Source organism: Ascaphus truei, chromosome 10 (genome assembly GCF_040206685.1).
Source record: "Ascaphus truei isolate aAscTru1 chromosome 10, aAscTru1.hap1, whole genome shotgun sequence".
NCBI classification, from domain to species: domain Eukaryota; kingdom Metazoa; phylum Chordata; class Amphibia; order Anura; family Ascaphidae; genus Ascaphus; species Ascaphus truei.
The window spans coordinates 48,566,626-48,587,032 of NC_134492.1; the positions used below are offsets into that span (position 1 = coordinate 48,566,626).

At 44.7% G+C, this 20,407-nt stretch overlaps 1 protein-coding gene across 2 annotated transcripts in view; it reads right to left on the bottom strand.

The window, feature by feature from the left end:
• Positions 1-20,407, bottom strand: part of PLA2G4A (phospholipase A2 group IVA) — a 163,449-nt gene that overhangs the window by 77,933 nt on the left and 65,109 nt on the right. For both annotated transcript variants that reach the window (XM_075616878.1, XM_075616879.1), the window contains exons 9-10: positions 14,309-14,531; positions 13,672-13,786 (exon numbers count right to left, since the gene is read on the bottom strand). In XM_075616878.1, coding sequence (XP_075472993.1) covers positions 13,672-13,786; positions 14,309-14,531 — 338 coding nt within the window. The remainder of the gene's footprint in view (positions 1-13,671; positions 13,787-14,308; positions 14,532-20,407) is intronic.

The following is a 20,407-nucleotide window of genomic DNA, read 5'->3' on the forward strand; positions in this document are numbered from 1 at the left end:
TAAAGATGCAGTTTCCCCCAATATCACCTATTTTGATAGTGAGTTCAACTTAAGCTGTCCCTTAAAGTCTATCACTAACCTTATGTTTCATTATTTTCCTAGCTGTTTTTCACTTTAATTTGAATTTGTATGTATGGTTTGTATATATGTAGGTGTAACGCTCCCTGCCCGGCTACAAAGTAGTTTACATCAGATAGTCTCAAGATTTGGCTTGTACAGTGTAATACCTTGTCAGGGTGTTGGTCCGAGCAGGCTGGGTGTGTATGCAGATTTAAATGACGGGTGCCAGGAACTTTATAGTTATGAAAACAGGCATCTTTACTTTCAGTCTGTACATGTACAATATCTTCCCTAGATACATACATGTATTCCCAAGGGACGAGTTTTTCCTTTAACTGGGGTTTGTGTCTCACTGTTACATTCTTGAGTGACTTTCGCTTTGGGTCCATGCATTCCTATATACCTCCAGGGTCACAACTTGGGTTACTCTTACTCACTGTATCTGGGAGATTGTCATCCCTGCACTCTGTCCTGCATACCTCACCTGTAGCACGCTGATGTGGAGATGGCAGGGGCTGTCTCTTAACTATTGCCTACACCTCATTCCCTCGGGAGCCTGATCCTGGTACTGTATAGTGGGCTTTTTATAAATGTTGATCTATCCAAATCCCATGGTTGTGGTAACTCCTAAGGGGCACAGGCTTAGCCTATGGGAATATATACTCTCACTATGCATCATGTCCAAGGACATTACCTCAGTGGGGCACTTTCCTGACTTCAAAACAACGAACAGGGATATATTTATGTACATATCGATCCCCTTACTGGGAACCTATTTACATTACCTCTCTGAGGCTTCTCCAACTGTCACCCCTGCCTGCAAACCTGAGTTCCAGAACTTTCCCTTTCTATGTATAGCCCAGTCTGAGGGCACTGTCTCCAGGCAGGAAGTGGGCTGGGGCTTAACTTCTGCTGAGTCCCACCAGGACCATGTGACCAGAGAAAGGGGCTTTACACTGTGTGAGCCCAGGCAGTTAATGTCTTAAGGCCATAGTAATCCCAAGGGGAGGGGGGCGGAGTGGAGGGGTTAAACTGATATATTTTAAATGTTAGAGTGCCAACTAGATGAGGAGTGCTATACAATTTATACAACATTACAATTATTGGGAATATAATAATACAGACCGGATAAATGTAAGATAAGGAGAAAGGAGTCCCTTCCCTAAAGAGTTAACAATCTAATCAGCAGGAGGGGAGACGATCATAAACCGTAGCCGTAAATTTGAGTGCATTGGTTAGTGTGTGTATAACAGCATACTGGAGTTTAACGAGTAGTGGTCAGCTAGGACTATTTGAACACTTCATTGCACAGGTGAGTTTTCAGGTAGGCTTTGAAGTTAGAGAAGGTGCTTTGCAGGCATTGAGATGGAGAGATCTCCAGAGGTAGAGTGGAGTATGTGAGAAGGGTTGTAGGCATTAGAGAGCTGTAGTCACGCAAGGGACACTGACTCAAAGAATAATTACACTAAGGCCTCGGGCCGCGCTGATCCGTGCTCCTGCTCTGCCTCGCCTGCTCAAACTGGAGCTTTTTTGTGTCCTGGCAGGCGAGGCAGTGAGTGCGCTTTTGGGGCGGGGCCGAGGCGGAACAGAGGCGTGGTGGGAGGCGGTGCTAGTCCCTCCCTCCCATTGGATGTGAGCGGTCACGTGTCCGCTCCTCCGCTCCCGAGCGGCAAATTTTACATTTGCCTGTCTCCTCAAAATATCTGAGCCTCCGCACGCATGCGGAAGCGGCTGCTAAAGCCGCGCTGATGACAGATGCAGGGGGTAAGTGCATCTGCTCAGCGCGGCTCAGCGCGGCTCAGCACGGCCTACTGTTTGAAACAGGGGAGCCTGATTCAAATCCTGGTGTCTGCTCCTTGTGACCGTGGGCAAGTCACTTTATCTTCCTGTGCCTGCGCTAAAAAAAGATTGTAAGATCTACGGGACAGGGATATGTGCCTGCAAAAATGTATCTGTACAGCGGTACGTACACTGGCAGCGCTATACAAGAAAAAAGTATTATTATTATATGATATTAAAATGGAGAAAAAAGGACGGACGAAGGAGTGGAGAGCCTTGAAAGAGAATATTTTGTATTGAATGTAGAGTTTAAGAAGGAGCCAACAGAGTTTTTCCAGGAGAAGAGAAGCATACAGTAGACTGCTCAAGAGGAGAGCGAGGTTATCCTAGCAGCAGCATTTTGTATACAGTAGATTGGAATGTAATGAAATGCAAGTAAAGACGTCACTAAAAAGTAGGTTGCAGTAGTTCAAACAGGAGAGAATGTGAACACGCATTAACATTTTAGTAGTAGAGAAACTGAGATTTTAGATATTCTCATTTATGACACAAGCAGTATAAAAGATAAACAGAGCTGGTGGCATAATGTACCAATTCATTTAGCAATTTATTGACTATATCATTAATGCCCACCCCCATTTTCACAGGGCTTTAAGGATTGCAAAATATGTGAATGCACATAGCAAATGGTAGTTTAAATGAATATTCCCAAAAGATGGTCCCTGTGGTTGGGTTTGGTTTTCCATAATACTGCCATTAGAATTGATACATTTTATAAAAAGAAAACATGCTAATGGCTATGTTCATATAATGCTCAAATACCATATACTGTACTTCTAGAGGCTAGTACTTCAATGTTAATTGATGCTGCAAGAATAATTTAATCTGATACAATATTAACGTCTCATAGATAATATCACTGGAATATATATCAGACGTCATTTTTTTTAATGGAATTGTTGTCCCATCATTTTTTTGGGGTGGGGATTGGTTGTGAAATTCAATAAGTGTGTTGATAATATGAGCATATTAATCTGATGTGCCTGAATCTTTTGCATAGTCTGTATCCACTAGGACATCTTCGGTGTGCGGTGGCCTCATTTGTGAGGTGTTTAAAGTAATGGCACAAAGTCCACTTTTATATTATTGGTGTATGGATTGAAAGCTATTCAGTAAGGTCTGCTAAATCTGTAAATATGCAAAATATATACACTATTTGAGTTTACATTTTTCCCAGGTATCTCAGGTGTGTTCACAGGTATGTCTCCATGTTGAATAGATGCGTTTTTGGGGGGGTATACAAGTCAATGGGTACGCTACTGAAAAGGACTCACTCACGGGTTTGGATGAAGAGTTGGTGATTCAATTGTATGCTATCATTTATGTATAGTGCAACGGTGTTTCCCGCACCCTCTGGGGGATCTGTCTATTACATGGTGTGTAGTGCTGTTTACCTGCTGTTCACAGGATGCTGTGCTTTCAGCTGGTGGTATGGGGAAGACAGGACAGGCTTTTGGCATGATGTTTAGTCCTTCTCTTGGGGTTTCAGCACCTCCATCCCCTGCAGGCTCCAGGAGTGACGGAGGCAATCCCTGCAGGAGAACACCCGGATACTCCCCCTGATAGATTGCACTCAGAGGCAGGAGTATATTTTATAACTGGAACTTTCTTTATTATCAAACAGCATCAATCAGCATACACTGCTTACTCTGCATACACTTAGCTCCCAGTCTTGTGATTGTCCCTGGACTCAACCACCAGGCATGGGCTCCAAAGGTCGGTCCTTGCTCTTCCCTCACCCCCTGATGGGATGAGGGGTATAGTTCTCACTCCCACTCCCATAAGGGAGGGGATGGAAAGTAACAGAGCCCTGCACACCTCTTCTGTGGGACCAGTCTCTCTGTCAGGGGAGAGAGAACACTGCCTAAATTTACAAATGCAGCGCCTGATGTATCCAGGAGGAGCCAAGGTCTGAGCCCAGGATTGGGCAGAACACAGGCCTTGTCCCGCCCCCATCACTCAAGGAAGCTGCTCACTGCTAGGGAAAACCCGGATTGGGCCTAACACTGTCTGCACTGATACCAGGATTTACACGCTAGGCAGGGCAGATTAGTAGCCAAAACCAGACATGGCTACCCTAGCAAATGCTCTGTGAGAGGAACTGGAACCCAATTTACAGGAAGTCAAACATAAATGGCATTGGCAATTTGCTGGTAGATGCTCCAGTGAAGGAGTCTATAAAACACAGAGACTGCACACAAATATTGAGAAAGACACTAAAGTTTAGACAGTCTTAGTTTAAAGTACTCTGAAAATTATCAACCAGTTTGTGGTTTAACCAGTAGGACAGGCTTGGAGAAGAGACATACTGTATACTGGATTTGTCAGGTACAAATTTTAATGATGCTTTAATTTTCAGATTTCACTGTACTTTTATGAGTCAAATATTTCCTACCGTACTTCTATACTTCCTTTTTAGTCTACTGCTAATTTACTGACGTTACAACAAGAACCCTTCGTAAATCACTGAAGTAAAACGTTTATACTATATTATTCTGATCTAGGCGATTTATGACTGGCTTCACATTTACGTCTTTCAGTGAATGAAGTCAATGGGATCCAACAACCTAGTTGTCTTGGACATATTCCGAAAACACATATAATTATAGGGTAATGTTGTTTTAATGGAATACTCTAGCAGCATTATGACTTCTTGCTGAGGCAAAGCTTGAGCCATGTTGGAAACAAGGTGGGGAAACAACAGCCATACTTATAGCACAATTTAACATAATCCTACAATAAAATGATGTGCAAATGATTATTTTTTATATTATGGTATGGATTTATGATCAAAATAAAACAACACAAACCATCTTACTCTGGGAGACTTCTTCCGTTTAACAGATGTACTTTAGATCATGATAGAAATCATATCATATGTCTAGCTATGAGACGAATTATGGTCTACATTTACTGTATGAAACAGTGCAATGCTATGACACTTTAATGCTGTTTATTAAATATGGGAATAAAGTTGTACTGTATATAATGGTATATCCAGAGATCCAAGAGTCGTGGAACTATGCATATAAAACAGCCCTATGCTGCCTGGTGGATTGGAGCAGGTGAGAATAAACAGCTTCCATGTGAACACTCTACAGCAGAGCTTGGAACTTTAATGTAACCAAACTAAAATATCAATAACAGGAAGAAATAATAAACTGCCCCTTTAAAATCCATCATTATTGTCCAGTAATCCATACACTCCAGCTGTAACTACTCAGCAGGTAAAGTACCTTTTTGTATGGGTCTTTGTCCCAAAAAAAACCACTGCACCTATTGTGACCCCTTCTCCCAGTAAGACCATTGGTTGAAGCCTAGAACAGCTATTTAAGAGCAACTGGGAACTAATAGTTACTGCAGGTAACGCATAAAGTAGATCTCATAAATGGATGCTATCACTGCTCCTATTGTATGTGTGCGTATATTTGTATTTATAACCAACTAACGTGACTTAAGATAAGCGATACCCTAAAGGTAATATTACTCCAATTCAGACCCTAAAAACATTTGACACCTGGGAAAAATGATAATTGTAATAATTTGAATATACTTCGCATGTACAGATTAGCGTATTTCCCAGGTATCTTAGGTGTGTTCAGGTTCGTTCAGATATGTATTCACATATTGAATAGTGTTTGGGGAGATATAGAAATCACTAGATTCTTTATTAAAATAATCTCTCTTAATTCCAGGTACAATATCGGCAGTCAACTTTGTCATCATTCACAAGGAGAGTAGAGACCCGCTACAATGCAGTAGTTATAGACCGATCTCCCTACTCAATACTGACCTCAAGCTTTTCAGTAAGATCCTAGCAAACAGACTGAACCCTATTCTCCCCAGATTGATTCATATAGACCAGGTGGGCTTTGTGTAAGGAAGACAGGCCTCTGACAACACCCGCAAAATTATTAATATTATAGACCACGTTCACCTCAATAAGTCTCAGGCCATGATTCTAAGCCTTGATGCCGAAAAGGCTTTCGACCGAATCAAATGGTCCTTTCTCGACCAAACTATGCTCCGATTTAGCTTTTCAGGTCCGTTCCTCGAAGGGGTACGAGCCCTCTATACCAACCCTACCGCTCTCTTAAAACTCCCGAGAGGGCACTCCAACCCAATAATGATTAAAAATGGTACCAGGCAAGGTTGCCCCCTATCCCCCCTACTATTTGCCCTATCAATAGAGCCACTAGCTGCAAGGATCAGAGCTGAACCCAGCATAAAGGGCATTCCAATCGCAGACAGGGAATACAAAATATCCCTCTTTGCGGATGACGTAATACTGACCTTGGCCGAACCGCACACCTCCCTCCCCAACCTCGAGAAACTGTTGGACCAATTTAGTCGAGTGTCCGACTACAAAATAAATACGGACAAGTCCGAGGCGCTCAACATTTCCCTCCCAGACTCTACATGGAAACTCCTACAAACTAATTTCAAATATAAGTATAATAACTCCCACATTAAATATCTAGGGAAAAAAATAGCAAGCTCGTACAGCTCGCTATATCAAGCCAACTACCCCCCCCTTTTCCGCCAGATCAAGAGAGACTTGGAGGCCTGGCACGCCCATCAGATCTCTTGGTTTGGAAGAATTGTGTCCACCAAAATGAATATCCTCCCCCGATTACTTTACTATTTCCAAATCCTTCCAGTCCCTGTCCCGCTAGTAGAATTGTGAAACATGCAGGCCCGTATTCTCCACTTTATATGGCGGCAGCGCAGACCAAGGGTGCCGAGATAGGTGCTGTTGGCTTAAAGGACGAGAGGGGGCCTGGGGGCTCCGGATATAGTCAGATACTACCAGGCGGCCCAGCTGAGGCAGGCAGTGGTTTGGAATAACCCCCCGACCGCCAATTGCTGGTTGGAGATAGAAACACACCACGCGGCCCCCACCCCCTTCTCGGCCCTACTATGGTCTCAGGCTCACAAAGGCAGAAGACCCCTGAGACTTGAGCTCGGGGCAATTTGGATTAAAGCTAAAGGGAAACATGGCCTAGCTTCATCCCCCTCACAACTCACCCCCATTTTCGGGAACCCGGACTTCCCACCCGGGTGCTCCCGTACCCAATTTGGCCAATTTCAGGGCCTAAATATCAGAGTGATTGCGGATCTGCTGGAAAGTAATGAGGTCCTGCCCTTCCAAGAACTTAAAAATAAGTTCTCTTCCCCAGACCTCCCCATCTTCAAATACCTTCAGATTAGGCACTTCCTGAGAGCCCAATCCCCTAGCCTTAAATTCCCAGCGTGCACTAGATTCGAGACCCTCTGTCTCAAAGGGGAATATCAGAGAGGCCTAATTTCCAAAGTGTATAGAACATTAGACGCATCTCTATCCCCCCCCCCCTCACACTCCTATATGCAAAAATGGAGCGCTGAGCTAAATACCCCAATCGATATGGAAGACTGGGAGGATATCTGGGAAGCTGCTACCAGAACATCAATTTGCTCAATCATGAAGGAAAATATTTATAAAATTTTATTCCAATGGTACCTGACCCCGAGTAGATTGAGCCAGGTCTACCCAGGCACCTCAGACGTGTGCTGGAGAGGATGTGGTCAAAGGGGGGACATGCCCCATATTTGGTGGGCATGCCCGGAGATCCAGAGGTTCTGGATCAGGATCCAGAGTCTCCCATTTGAAACTTTGGATTTGGAGGTCCCCCTGGACCTCCTGACGTACGTGCTGGGGAAACCAATTGAAGACCTTCCCACCCCTATAGCCAGACTTTCCTCGGCGATCCTTACGGCCGCCAGAGAACAGTAATTAAAAGAATAGACGGGGTCATGAATATGGAGAGACTGACAGCCATGTTGAAGCAAAGAATGCCTCAATTCTATAGAACCTGGGAGCCTTGGCCAGGTTCGGGCGCCCTGACACTGATGCAAGCCCTGGTCCAACACTGACACCCTCGGGGACGAGGGACGATCCGCCCTTCCCGCTACAATCCCTTCCCCCCTCCCTCCACCCCTTCCTCCCCCTCTTTTTCCCCATGTCGTTCCCAACTATCCACCCGTCCCTCGTCATCCACTCTCTTTTTACTACTGAAAATAGAATAAAAGGTTTATTGTGTGTCTCAGAATCCCTCACTGCCATGTGCCTGTATTTTACAACGATTTGTCATGCTATGCTGTGAATGTTATATCAATATCTACATGTAAGTGCTTTAATAGACACCAATAAAGGAAAAAAATATATAAAAAAATAATAATCTCTCTTTCCCTCCATATGATTGATGGCTATGCATAGAGACCAGATAATACCAAAATAAAACTCCCATGAGCCCCATGTTGCTGACTAAAGTATATTTTTAAAGAACTTACAGTAGTCTCTCTCTCTCTCTCTCTCTGGAAAAGTAGCATACATCACTGTTTCAGGTGACGTTATTAGCCCTGATTTATCGAAGCTGTTGATCTGGCCCTTAATGGGAGATTTACAGAGATAAGAGAAACATTAGGTACAGTCAATGGCTATGTGGTTGGTAAGTGCCTCTGTGGGTGTGGGGAGTAGTGGGCAAGTGTGAGAATGTAAATATAGATTGATATTATGCAAATGGTATACTATAAAATGTCCAAGAGCTGCTCCCATCTTCACAGAAGTAGTGTGCTACGGGTTAACATTTGGGTTTCCTGGCGGTGTCCGTCACCTTGCTCCCTCTGCAATTTTTATTGCTCTGGACTAAAGGACTTGCATAGCACAGCTGAATTCAATCAGAACCTCTTCAGCCTACATCTGTGTCGCTCCGATGGCTGTAGCTAAAGGGCTGTCATTTGCTGCTGCTTGCGCACTGCCAACACTTTGAATTGGAAACACTACAGCTTCAAGTTAAGTAATGTCTTCAGCCCCTTTCAGCTTTGGACTTATGTTACTTAGTTCTCCCTTATTTACCTCCACTCTCTCAATTGCACCTTTGCCACTAACCATAGTTCCAACACTTTCTCCCCCGAACCCAGCTTCCTAATTTCCCTCTCTCTATTGACATCTCTCACATTTTGTAGCCATCTGCTTCTCACGTTACATCCCCATCACTCAAACAAATTCAGCAACTCCCTCTTCCATTCTCTCTTCCTCTCCTCCTTCTCTGTGGTGACATATCCCCTAATCTTGGCCCTATCAACATACTAATCCTTACATGCCCCGCACCCTATCCTAAAGTCTCCTCCTTATCAAGCGCTGCCAATCACTCCAACCTCATCCCCATCTCCCCTCTCCTTTTCCTGTGCCCTATGAAATGCACAATCTGTCTGCAACAAACTTATAGCAATCTTTGACATTCATTTCCAACTCTCTCCCCCTCCCAGCCATTACAGAAACCTTTCTCATCCCATCAGACACTACCTCCCCTGTTGCTCTCTGTTATGGTGGTCTTTACCTTAGTCACACCCCCAGGCCTGGTAATTGACAGGGCAGATGACTAGGCCTACTACTTTTCCCCACCCTGCACATTTCCCATTATAACCCCCGGCCCTTGCCTTCCCTCTCTTTCTCATCCTATGAAGTTCACACTGTGCATCTCTTTTCTCCCCCGTGTTACTGTCACCTATCGGCCACCCCCCCCCAAACTGGACCAACCTCTGAACTTCTTGATAAACTTTGCCACCTGCCTTCCTCACTTCTGACACATACAACCATACAAAATCAAGGATATAGAGGAGAGCATAGAAGTCTTTGCAAAAGATCATTTATTAGCCAACAATCAGACATCTCTCTTGCAGCATGCAACCTTTATCAAGGTGAGGGTAGATCGTTTATTATATACTTCATGCCTCCTTGGGCATTACTTTATTTTGTATTTTCATGGGAGTAGGTGTGCCTGGGGAACCACTATTTTTCACATGGAAAGAGAAAAATATCCAGGCACACGATCTTCTCATTCAGTGGTTTATTCAGCAAAGAAAATGACAAACGTTTCGACTGCACGCAGTCTTTGTCAAGGTGAAGGCTTCACCTTGACAAAGTCTGTGTGGTAGACAAAACCTTGGTCGTTTTCTTTGCTGAATAAACCACTGAATGAGAAGATTGTGTGCCTGGATATTTTTCTCTTTCCATGTGAACTTATTTGGGGTTTTGCAGGACTTTACCATATCTCCGTGAGCACTGGATTTATTTTACAAACATGAGACGTGTGCCAGTAATCCGCCTGGAATGAAGAGAACCACTATTTTTCCACAGACTTCAACATATAGCAGAATTGACACAAGGAGTGCAATGAGAACACCTCTCATACATAGAATCTCTCATTTATTTAGAAAAACAATTAAAAACTCACATCTAAAATATTACCTGGCATGAGTGCAATCATCGTCCCAAAAGTATGGAGTCTGTGCTGGCAAATATCAAGGACCGGCAATGGGGATCAACAGGTACCTTCCACAGGTAACACCCGCCACCCCCACCCCCCTCCATACCGGTATAGGAGTATGTTTTAACAACAGTGTATACGACATCACTACGTGCTCTAATGCAAATCTCAATGCGTTTCAAGTCATTACGCTTCATCAAAGGGTTGGCTAAAATCAGTCATGGGGCCATACAGTATCTATACATAAAGCTATGCCTCCCAAAAACATTAACCCTTAATACATATAAAGATACGGTACATACAGCCTAATATGGATACACTCATAATGATGGCAAACGCTGATATATTAACACAAGTAAATTATAATATAAGTAATTCCTATAATAACTATTTTATTGATGTATCAGCGTGTACCCATCATTATGAGTGTATCCACATTAGGATGTATGTATATGTACAAAAGGTTCATGTTTTTGGGAGGAGTGGTTTATGATGCGAAACACATTGAGGTTGGCATAAGAGCACGTGGATCAGGTGGTGTGGTGCCTGTGGATCATCCTCACCGGTCCTGGATATTTGTCAGCATGGACTCCATACTTTTGGGACAATGATTTCACTTGTATTAATGATATTTTAGATGTGAGTTTTTAATTATCTATTCTATATAAGGAAATTTTCCATTTACATGTTCTCGCTGCACAACTATCTAGTGTCTTTTCTTCTGCCTTGCCCTGGTGATCACTGGAGGTTATTGAACAGCATCAGAAATCGGTATAAAGACTCACATCCAGAACCCATAGGGGCAGTGTGAGTGAAACTATTTATTTGAAACTTCAACATACTTATTGTCAATCCCAATGCCACTTCAGCCTTCCAATTTCTCTCCTTAATCTCCTCCTTTGGTGTCTTCTAGTGGACAACCTCTCCTACTCACTGCAGTGGACATTCCCTTGACCTGGTTTTTGCTCACTTCTGCTCACCCAATAACTCCTCTAACACTCCCTTTTCCTCTACCTGATCATCACCTCTCTCCACCCTTTCCTGCCCAGACCTGGCAACCTCTCTATATAACAGTACACTCTCATCAGCATTTCATCTGTTGCTCTACTGCTGAAACTCATAATGTTGGCCCTCATGGTCTCCCATCTCGACTATTGTAACCTTCTGCCCAGCCTTCCTGTCTCCTTCAATTTATCCTAAGGGCTGCTGCTAGGATTACTTTCGTTTCTCCTTAATCTGTCTCAGCATCTCACCTGCTAAAATCCCTCTCCTGGCTTCCTTACAAAATTTTCGTCCTCCCCTTTAAGATAACACCCCCTAATGTCCACATCCCCAAACCTTAATGAAGCAAACGGTCTGGCTGGACCAAACTCCATCCTGAGAGATAATCGGTCCCACAACAAGCAGTCACTTTCCTTTTTTTTAGCAGTGCCCCTTATTCCATCTAGATTGTAAGCTCTCATGAGCTGGGCCCGCATTACCTTTATATCTGTTTGCACTGGTCTGTCCTTATTTGACCTTATCTGTGTCATGCTATTTATGTCATTTATATCACTCTGTACCTCCATTGTATCACACTGCAGAACATGTTGTGTCTTACAAACGATAATATACAGCAGCGGCAGCTCTTATTCGAGCAAATGCCGCTGGCTGTATGAGGCTGGGAAGCGGGTAGCCGCGGCGCGTGGCGGCGCACTGTGACGTCACAGTCACAAGCGCGCCCGGCTTCCCCGTCTTCCCCGGCTTCCCCAGGCTTCCCCGACACCCCTGGAGTTCAAATCTAGGTAAGCGGGGGTGCGGGGAAGCAGAGGGGCAAAGTAGAAGCCGGGTTCGGGGTGTCTTTGGGGGGGTAATTGCGCGCGATGTGGAGGGGGGGTGCGTGGGGGAAACGCGGCGGCGCGCGTTTTTGACTGGCGGCAGCTGGGGTAGATCCCGGCATGCCGCCGGCATTCACTCGAATTAAAGATGTCGCTACTGTATAATAATAATAATAACTTACAGTATTAGGGTCACTGACATTTTAGAAAAGTTGAGGCCCATATTTACCAAGCAGCCTTCTGCTATAAGTCACCTTACAACAAAGGAAGACACCTCAATGCCCGTTGACTTGAATAGGCTTTTGAGGTGTTCTCCAACTCTGAAGGGTGTCTTATGCCAGGAAACTGCAAAGTAAATATCGACCTACTATAAATCAAGCTGAAAGAAAGAAAATGTATATGTGTCCTGCAAAAATTGAGTTAATTTGTTCACTGGGACCTGGATTGCACCACCGTTTACTGCAGATGTAAAAAGCCTTTGTTTTAAACTTTCCACAAAAGTTGCGCAGTTACAGATGCAGCAGCCATTATTCGAACAAATCACTGAGCCGTTTTAGTGTGCGCTGCTGTACTCCACATGGCATTAACGCGGCTAATCGTCCCAGGCAAATGTGTTTATCGTGGTTGCTTTGTTTGAATTTCATGGATTGTGTGCAATTAAATGCAATGAATTATAATGTGTACTGTGCTACTGTGTCAATTTCAGGAGTTTAAAACCCAGAACACTAAAATGCCATTTTCTGCACTCGCGTCTTAAGGCGGTACGGTTGGAAGAAATCCCGCGCCATGACATGTGTTTTCCGAGGTATACAACGCTTGAAGTGTTCGAATAACGGCCGCTGCATCTGTACATAACTTTTTACGTAACTTCAGTTGCGGAATAGAAATCTGGTACAGAATTTGCGTAGCCACAACGTCATAAGGAGTCCTTTTTAATGTATGTAGCATTATTTATGCTGCACATATTTCGTATAGTGTGATTCAGAATATGGGCTCCATACGGTTTGGTGGCTATGCAAACTACAGTCGCTACTTTCGAATGTAAAGGATTAAGATTGGGTGATATTCCTGGCAACTTTAACACAAATAAACAATATTGTTACATTTTGGGTGACCAGCCTAGTGAAACAGTAAAAGCAATACCACTCACAATAATAATAATAATAATAAACTCACAATAAATGTGACTACATCTGTATTATAAATACATTTAACATTTTAGAAAGGGGGGATAGGAAAGAACAAGAATGCCTGTTGATACAAAGTTCAACAAACAGATTTATCCAGAAAGAAATCAAGTAATGATTATAAAATAATCCAAATAATTGTTACCATGGAAGAATTCAAGTTTAAAATGAGACTTAAAAATATTTGCCTGATTTTGTTGAGCCTCCACTTGCCTAAATCTCAACATATTGGGCCATACACTTTCCACTGCCTGAAGACACCTGCTGACCTATTTGATTGAATGAGCGAGATAGAAGTTGTCTTCCAGCACCAAAAGGTGTCCTATGGAATAGCACCTCTTAGTAACAAATGTCCCATTACTACAGTACCATTAGTTAATGTTCACACCAAAATCAAACATCTCAGTGCACAAGCAAATACATTTTGTAAGAGCTCGGCAAAAAATAAAAAAATCATACCGGCAAACATCAGCTCAGAAACATCTGGTTTGACATGGAGACATGTGAATAATGGCATGGCACACTGTCCTTCACTTATTTTTTCCTTCATGTGACTCAGTTTACTGTTCATTCTCTGTAAAAATATGACAAAGAAACAAGGTTACTAGCAGTGGTCCCCCACTAAGCAATAATCTTTGTAACCCCATATTCAGTATTTGGAGCATAACCAAGGTTTTGCGGTTCAAGCCCCCCCCCCTAAAAACTCCTATTTAATAGCAGAAATTTTTCACTTTAGTTAATGGAGTAAATATCTGATTGGGAAACAGTCTTCCTTTTCTATCGCGCTATCATGCTGACTTTTTCTCATGCTCTGGTTTGAATGTAATATTCTGTTGACTTCTTAATGTCTGAAGAGCTCAGAGCTTGCTTACTTCATTCATTCTTCATCTCATTACAATCATTCTATTCTATTATTCACTAATGCCTTCAATCAATAATTAGATCCTGCCTTCCTTCATTCATTCATTAAATGAAACTACGGTATAGTCTGTGAAGCTATTGGTTGCAATATTCCTGGATGAACTAAATGCATTCAATGGAGAAAAACATACGGTGAGTAGCTCCATTACAAACTTTCGCATGAACAAATGCTTACGTTTTGGATAAGTGTTTCCCCAATGAGCATGGCAAAGACATCAGTAAACGTGACTGGTTGCCCAGAGCTTTTCTTTTTCCACAAAGCCTCAACATAACGTTTTACTTTCTGAGGCGTAAGCAGGAGAAGGGGGTTGTAGCTGACATTATGCATTAGCTCTTGATTGATCTCCTTTGGCCCTTTCATTGGGAAATCAGGATGGGAATAAAGGGCAGACATATACCTGTGAGGAAAGATGCAACACAACACAACATTACTAGCTGATATTGCTCCTCACTTTACATATTTGGCATACAGCTCATCAGTAAATTAATAGATATGAAAAGCAGTAACTGTGAAGCTCATATTTTTTTTTTAAAGATTTTATGTGGAGGTCATCGGCAGTATTCTCAGCTCCATTGATTACATGGTTCCTAAAATATGAACAAGTAATTTCCTGGAAAAAATGCTACTCTTGGAGAAAACTTTGATCTCTGGGACCAGTCTTACTCTGGTGGCCAATAGAATGCAGTGATATCAACAGGAGGGAATGTTGCAGCTGCCGGCCAGTGACTCCTGACACCTACAATGGTCGGTTAAAATATTTAGTTCCAGGATGTTTGGAGCCAACTCCCAGTGAAGTGATCTCAAGCCCCCCGGAGGAAAAAGAGCGGTGGTGTCAGGAACTTCATGCCGATTTGAGTTTCAGGACATTTTGGGCTAAGTCCCGGTTAGACTTTGCTTTTTCATTCAATTCAACTAGGAAAGGCTAGTTTTGTAGCCCAGATCCCCAGTAAGTGTGTCTATGTATTTTGTGTTCCACTGTCTGTATGCCTATTTTAAGTGAATAAACCGCAATTTATTTAATTATCTTGTTTTGCTCAATAAATGATCCTGGTAAAAAGGTGTAAACTGCCTGGTCACCGTGACGGTTGCCCAGAGCTGTAGCAGTTTAGCTCCGGGGAACTCTCCGATTCAAATAACAGCAAAAAATAAATAAAACATGGAATTTGGAAACACTGCAGGGTTAATGCTACTAAAATGGAATTAAAAATCAATGTTCTTTTGCTGAACATACAATTGAGGTTTGATAGAAGATTAATGTTGGAAATACACATTTTGTATTTTATAACATCATCTCTACTGTATTATGCCGAGTTATTACAATTAATATAAGAGGTGTAGTGTGACTACAGACATTCTAAACAAAGTTGTCGTGCCATCCTGCTGTCACCACCAAAATTCAGGTGCATCATAAAAATATGTAGAGCGTTACAGAATTTATAAGGATACACAAAAATGCAACTTAAAACTTTGAAAAAAAGAAATGAAAAAATGTGAGCAGTTAATTTGAATTTACAGTAAAAAAATAAATCTGTAAAATAATCATTTAGCAAAGTACGTACGGTACATAGAAAACAATGGTACAGTACAAAGAAATACGATGTGATCTGTAGCATGGAAATAAAATAGTGGTGTAACCATGTAACAACAAAAGTTGAGAATGATTGCCCTAGGGATAAACATACGAAGTGATATACCACAGGGTGTTGGTGATAGTCTGTCTTTATCCACAAGTTATGCACAACAAGTTAAAGCGAGGATGGGACTGCATACAAAGAGACCGGCATAACAGTCAGGTAAGCACATTATTATTATCATTTATTTGCGACGCGCCAACATATTCTGCAGTGCGGTACAATGTGGTACATAGTTATGTATAACAGTTACATACAGCTGAGGACAAACATGCACAGACAGATAGAGAGCTAATGCGGGCCCTGCTCCTGAGAGCTTACAATCTAATGGGAAGGAAGGACAATGTTCAAACAATAATGCAAGGTGGATCCTCATTGTAGGATTAGGTGTGGCTCAGGTAAGAATATGATAGCTGAAGTCATTAAGGTTTTGGGAGGGGGATGTTACATAGGGGGGACATTGGTCCAGCCACAGAGCTGTTTCCAATGGGGTTGGAGAGGGAGGGGAGTTGGATGTTAAAGGTAAGGCGAGTAGGCTTCCTTGGAAAGGTGAGTTTTCAGGGAGTTTTAAACAATTGAAAGTCTGATGGTACGTGGCAGGGAATTCCAAAGAGAGGAAGAAGCACAGGAGAAGTCTTGCAGACGAGAGTGAGAAGAGGTAATAAGGTGGGAGGAAATGCGGATATCAGGGGAGAATAGAGGGGGTGTTTATGTATGTATTTGGGGATGAGGGTTGAGCTGTAAGGGGGGGCGTCATTGTTGTGACCTTTGTAAGTCATTACTAGGGTTTTTAATGTAATTATAGAAGCTATGGGAAGCCCGTGCAGGGATATGCATAGTGGATCTGTAAAGGTGGAGCGGTGAGTGAGGTGGATGAGTCTAGCAGCAGCATATTGGATGGATTGGAGTACAGAGAGGCGGACAAGGGGAATGCCAACTAACAGAAGGTTGCAGTAATCGAGACGAGACACGACGAGTGAGTGAATAAGGATTTTAGTTGCATCATGAGTGAGAAAAGGGCGTATCTTGAAGATACTTCAGAGGTGAAAGGACTTCGTGTGGGGCTGAATGTGAGGAATCAAGGAGAGATCAGAGTCAAACATGACCCCTAGAGAGCGGGATTGGGGAGAGTGTTGGTGGAGCAGTGGTAGTGGAAGGGGGAACGAATATTAATTTTGCTTTGGACATGTTAAGCTTCAGGTAGCGATGAGACATCCAGTAGGAGATTACAGAGAGACAGTTGGTGACACAAGACAGGAGAGAGGGGGAGAGGTCAGGGGAGGAGAGGTAGATGTGGGTGTCATCGGCATTGTTGAATTATTATTATGCATTTTCTCATATTACTGCATAACACATGTTTAACAGCTTTTTGAATTGAGTTAGTGAAGTTACAAGGATCAGGTCCAAGTTACAAAGTACTGTCATTATTTTGGAAATCATATGGGTAACCCATTAGGGGATTTTTCTGCCAGCGCAAGTTTGAAATGTACGCAGTATATAGGCATTTATGGGTCTGTACAGTATGTATGTCTGTACATGTGGAACTGTACACATACTATTTATTTGTATATTATTCTATACATAAATGAGTGTATATTTAGACTACTGCACCGACACACTTTATTCGAGCAAATACCCAGTATGTACCTGGCAGATACCTGGAATGCGCCGCTCCTCACCTCTGACAAGCCCCGTTGTGTTTGCCTTCCCAGCCTGGGTTCATGCCTGGCTGACGGGCGGCTGATCTGTTAAATGATAATGATTAGGATTTAATAGGCTGCAATGCTTTGCGTGTCTACCAGATGGCATAAATTCATGAATTGTAATGCAGTATATATATATATACTGTGCAGTATTGCAGCCAGCGGGAATAAAATGCTTCAATCCCTGCTTGGAAAATACTTCAATGCACTCGGGCAGAAAACAGTCACAAACCTCAATACACCCGGGTATACCCGAATTCGTGGGACTAGCCGAGCTCGAATAAAGTGTGTCGCCAGTGTATGTACCAGTGCCTTTGTCTATGTGTACAAGTGATAATGTGTGTGTATTGTGAGGCAGGAAGTCTGTACAAGTATCAGTGTGGGTTAAAGATGTTGTGTCAGACAGCATTGCAGGTCTACATAGCTGGCAGAGGGCCCTAATAATCAGTGGTCGACAAATCACCCAAAAATGTACTCGCCGAACAAAAAATCTACGCGCCGAACAAAAAATCTACTCGCCACCTAGCCCCGCTTTTTAAAAAAAAAATGAATAAATTCCTAGTACGAACATTTGTTTTTGACATTAGTTTATTTATTGTATTACATTATACTACAATTAGTCCTATGTGTGTATGTGTGTATGTGTGTGTGTGTGTGTAAATGTTCCTGAATCCCATAACTAGTGCCTGGACGCCCCCGCGTCACAATACCTAAAGCAGCAATCCCGCCTGGGATCTTACCTGATCCGCAGTCCCTCAATGTCCAGGTACCCTCATTCCCGCAATGTTATACATTGGAGGGGAGGTGTTCCCTACCTGTCTTCTGGTTTAGGGGGGATTCCGTTGTCTTCCGTGTGAAGCTCGAGAGTTAGATCTGGAAGAAAGCAGTATAGGTTATTTCGGTGTAGGTATAGGGCAGTTAAGATATATAGGGTAAATAAGAGATCCAGAGTGTGAGAGAGAGAGAGTATGGGTGAGAGACAGACAGAGAGACAGAGAGAGAGACACAAACACACACACACACACACACACACACCCACACACACACAGACACAGAGAGAGAGAGAGAGAGACACAGAGAGAGACACACAGAGAGAGAGAGAGAGACACACACACAAAGAGAGAGAGACACACACACAGAGAGAGACACAGAGAGAGAGAGAGAGAGACACACACACGAGAGAGAGAGAGAGAGAGAGAGAGAGAGAGAGAGAGAGAGAGAGAGACACACACAGAGAGAGAGGGAGAGACACAGAGAGAGAGAGAGAGAGAGACACACAGGGAGAGAAGAGGGTGACACAGGGAGAGGGTGACACAGGGAGAGGGTGACACAGGGAGAGGGTGAGGGTGACACAGGGAGAGGGTGAGGGTGAGAGGGTGAGGGTGACACAGGGAGAGGGTGAGGGTGACACAGGGAGAGGGTGAGGGTGACACAGGGAGAGGGTGAGGGTGACACAGGGAGAGGGTGAGGGTGACACAGGGAGAGGGTGAGGGTGACACAGGGAGAGGGTGAGGGTGACACAGGGAGAGGGTGAGGGTGACACAGGGAGAGGGTGAGGGTGACACAGGGAGAGGGTGAGGTTGACACAGGGAGAGGGTGAGGTTGACACAGGGAGAGGGTGAGGTTGACACAGGGAGAGGGTGAGAGTGACACAGGGAGAGGGTGAGGTTGACACAGGGAGAGGGTGAGGTTGACACAGGGAGAGGGTGAGGTTGACACAGGGAGAGGGTGAGGTTGACACAGGGAGAGGGTGAGGTTGACACAGGGAGAGGGTGAGGTTGACACAGGGAGAGGGTGAGGTTGACACAGGGAGAGGGTGAGGTTGACACAGGGAGAGGGTGAGGTTGACACAGGGAGAGGGTGAGGTTGACACAGGGAGAGGGAGAGGTTGACACAGGGAGAGGTTGACACAGGGAGAGGTTGACACAGGGAGAGGTTGACACAGGGAGAGGTTGACACAGGGAGAGGTTGACACAGGGAGAGGTTGACACAGGGAGAGGTTGACACAGGGAGAGGGCGACAGGGAGAGGGTGACAGGGAGAGGGCGACAGGGAGAGGGCGACACACAGACTCACTCACGGACACACAGACTCACTCACAGACACACACACACAGTTACTCATACACACACACACCCACTGTCACTCACACACACACACTCACCCGCAAGGCAGGGGGGGGTCGCACGTCAGCAGTGGGGCCTACGCACGGCAGTGGGCCCTCCACACAGCTGGAGGGCCTCTACAAGGAAGGGGGATCGCACATGGCAGCCGGGGCCTCCGCACGGCAGCGGGCCCTCCGCATGGCAGGAGGGCCTATGCAAGGCAGGGGGGGGCGTCCCCCCTTCAGAAGCGGACACCGACGTAGCACCCCCCCCCTTCCTCCCGAAGTGGACGCAGCACTGCATCACTCCCCCCCCCCACAGAGGCGGACACCGCCGCAGCATCCCCCCCTACCGAAGTGGAAGCGGATGCCGCAGCACCGCATCACCCCCACCAGGGCGGACGCCACAGCACCCCCCCCCCCGAAGCGGAAGCGGACGCCGCTGCAGCACCACACCCCCTCCCAGAAGCGGACGCCGCCGCAGCAATCACCCCCCCCCCCCCCACAGGCGGACACCGCACCCCCTCAGGAGGCAGACACCGCCGCTGCCGCAGCAGCCTACCTGCTGCCCCGGGCAGCAAGCGGGGACCCCCTCAGCCTACCTCCCGCCCCGGGCAGCAAGCAGGGACCCCCCTCAGCCTACCTCCCGGCCTGGGCAGCAAATGGGGACCCCCCCAGCCTACCTCTTGCCCCGGGCAGCAAGCGGGGATCTGGGGCAGGGGGGGGGGGATCAGGGGTAGGGGGCGAGGAGATCGGGGGAAGGGGCTAACCCAGAGCTGCCAGCCGGCTCTCTTCCCCACGTCAACCCAATGAGTGAGGGGAATTATTTATTTATT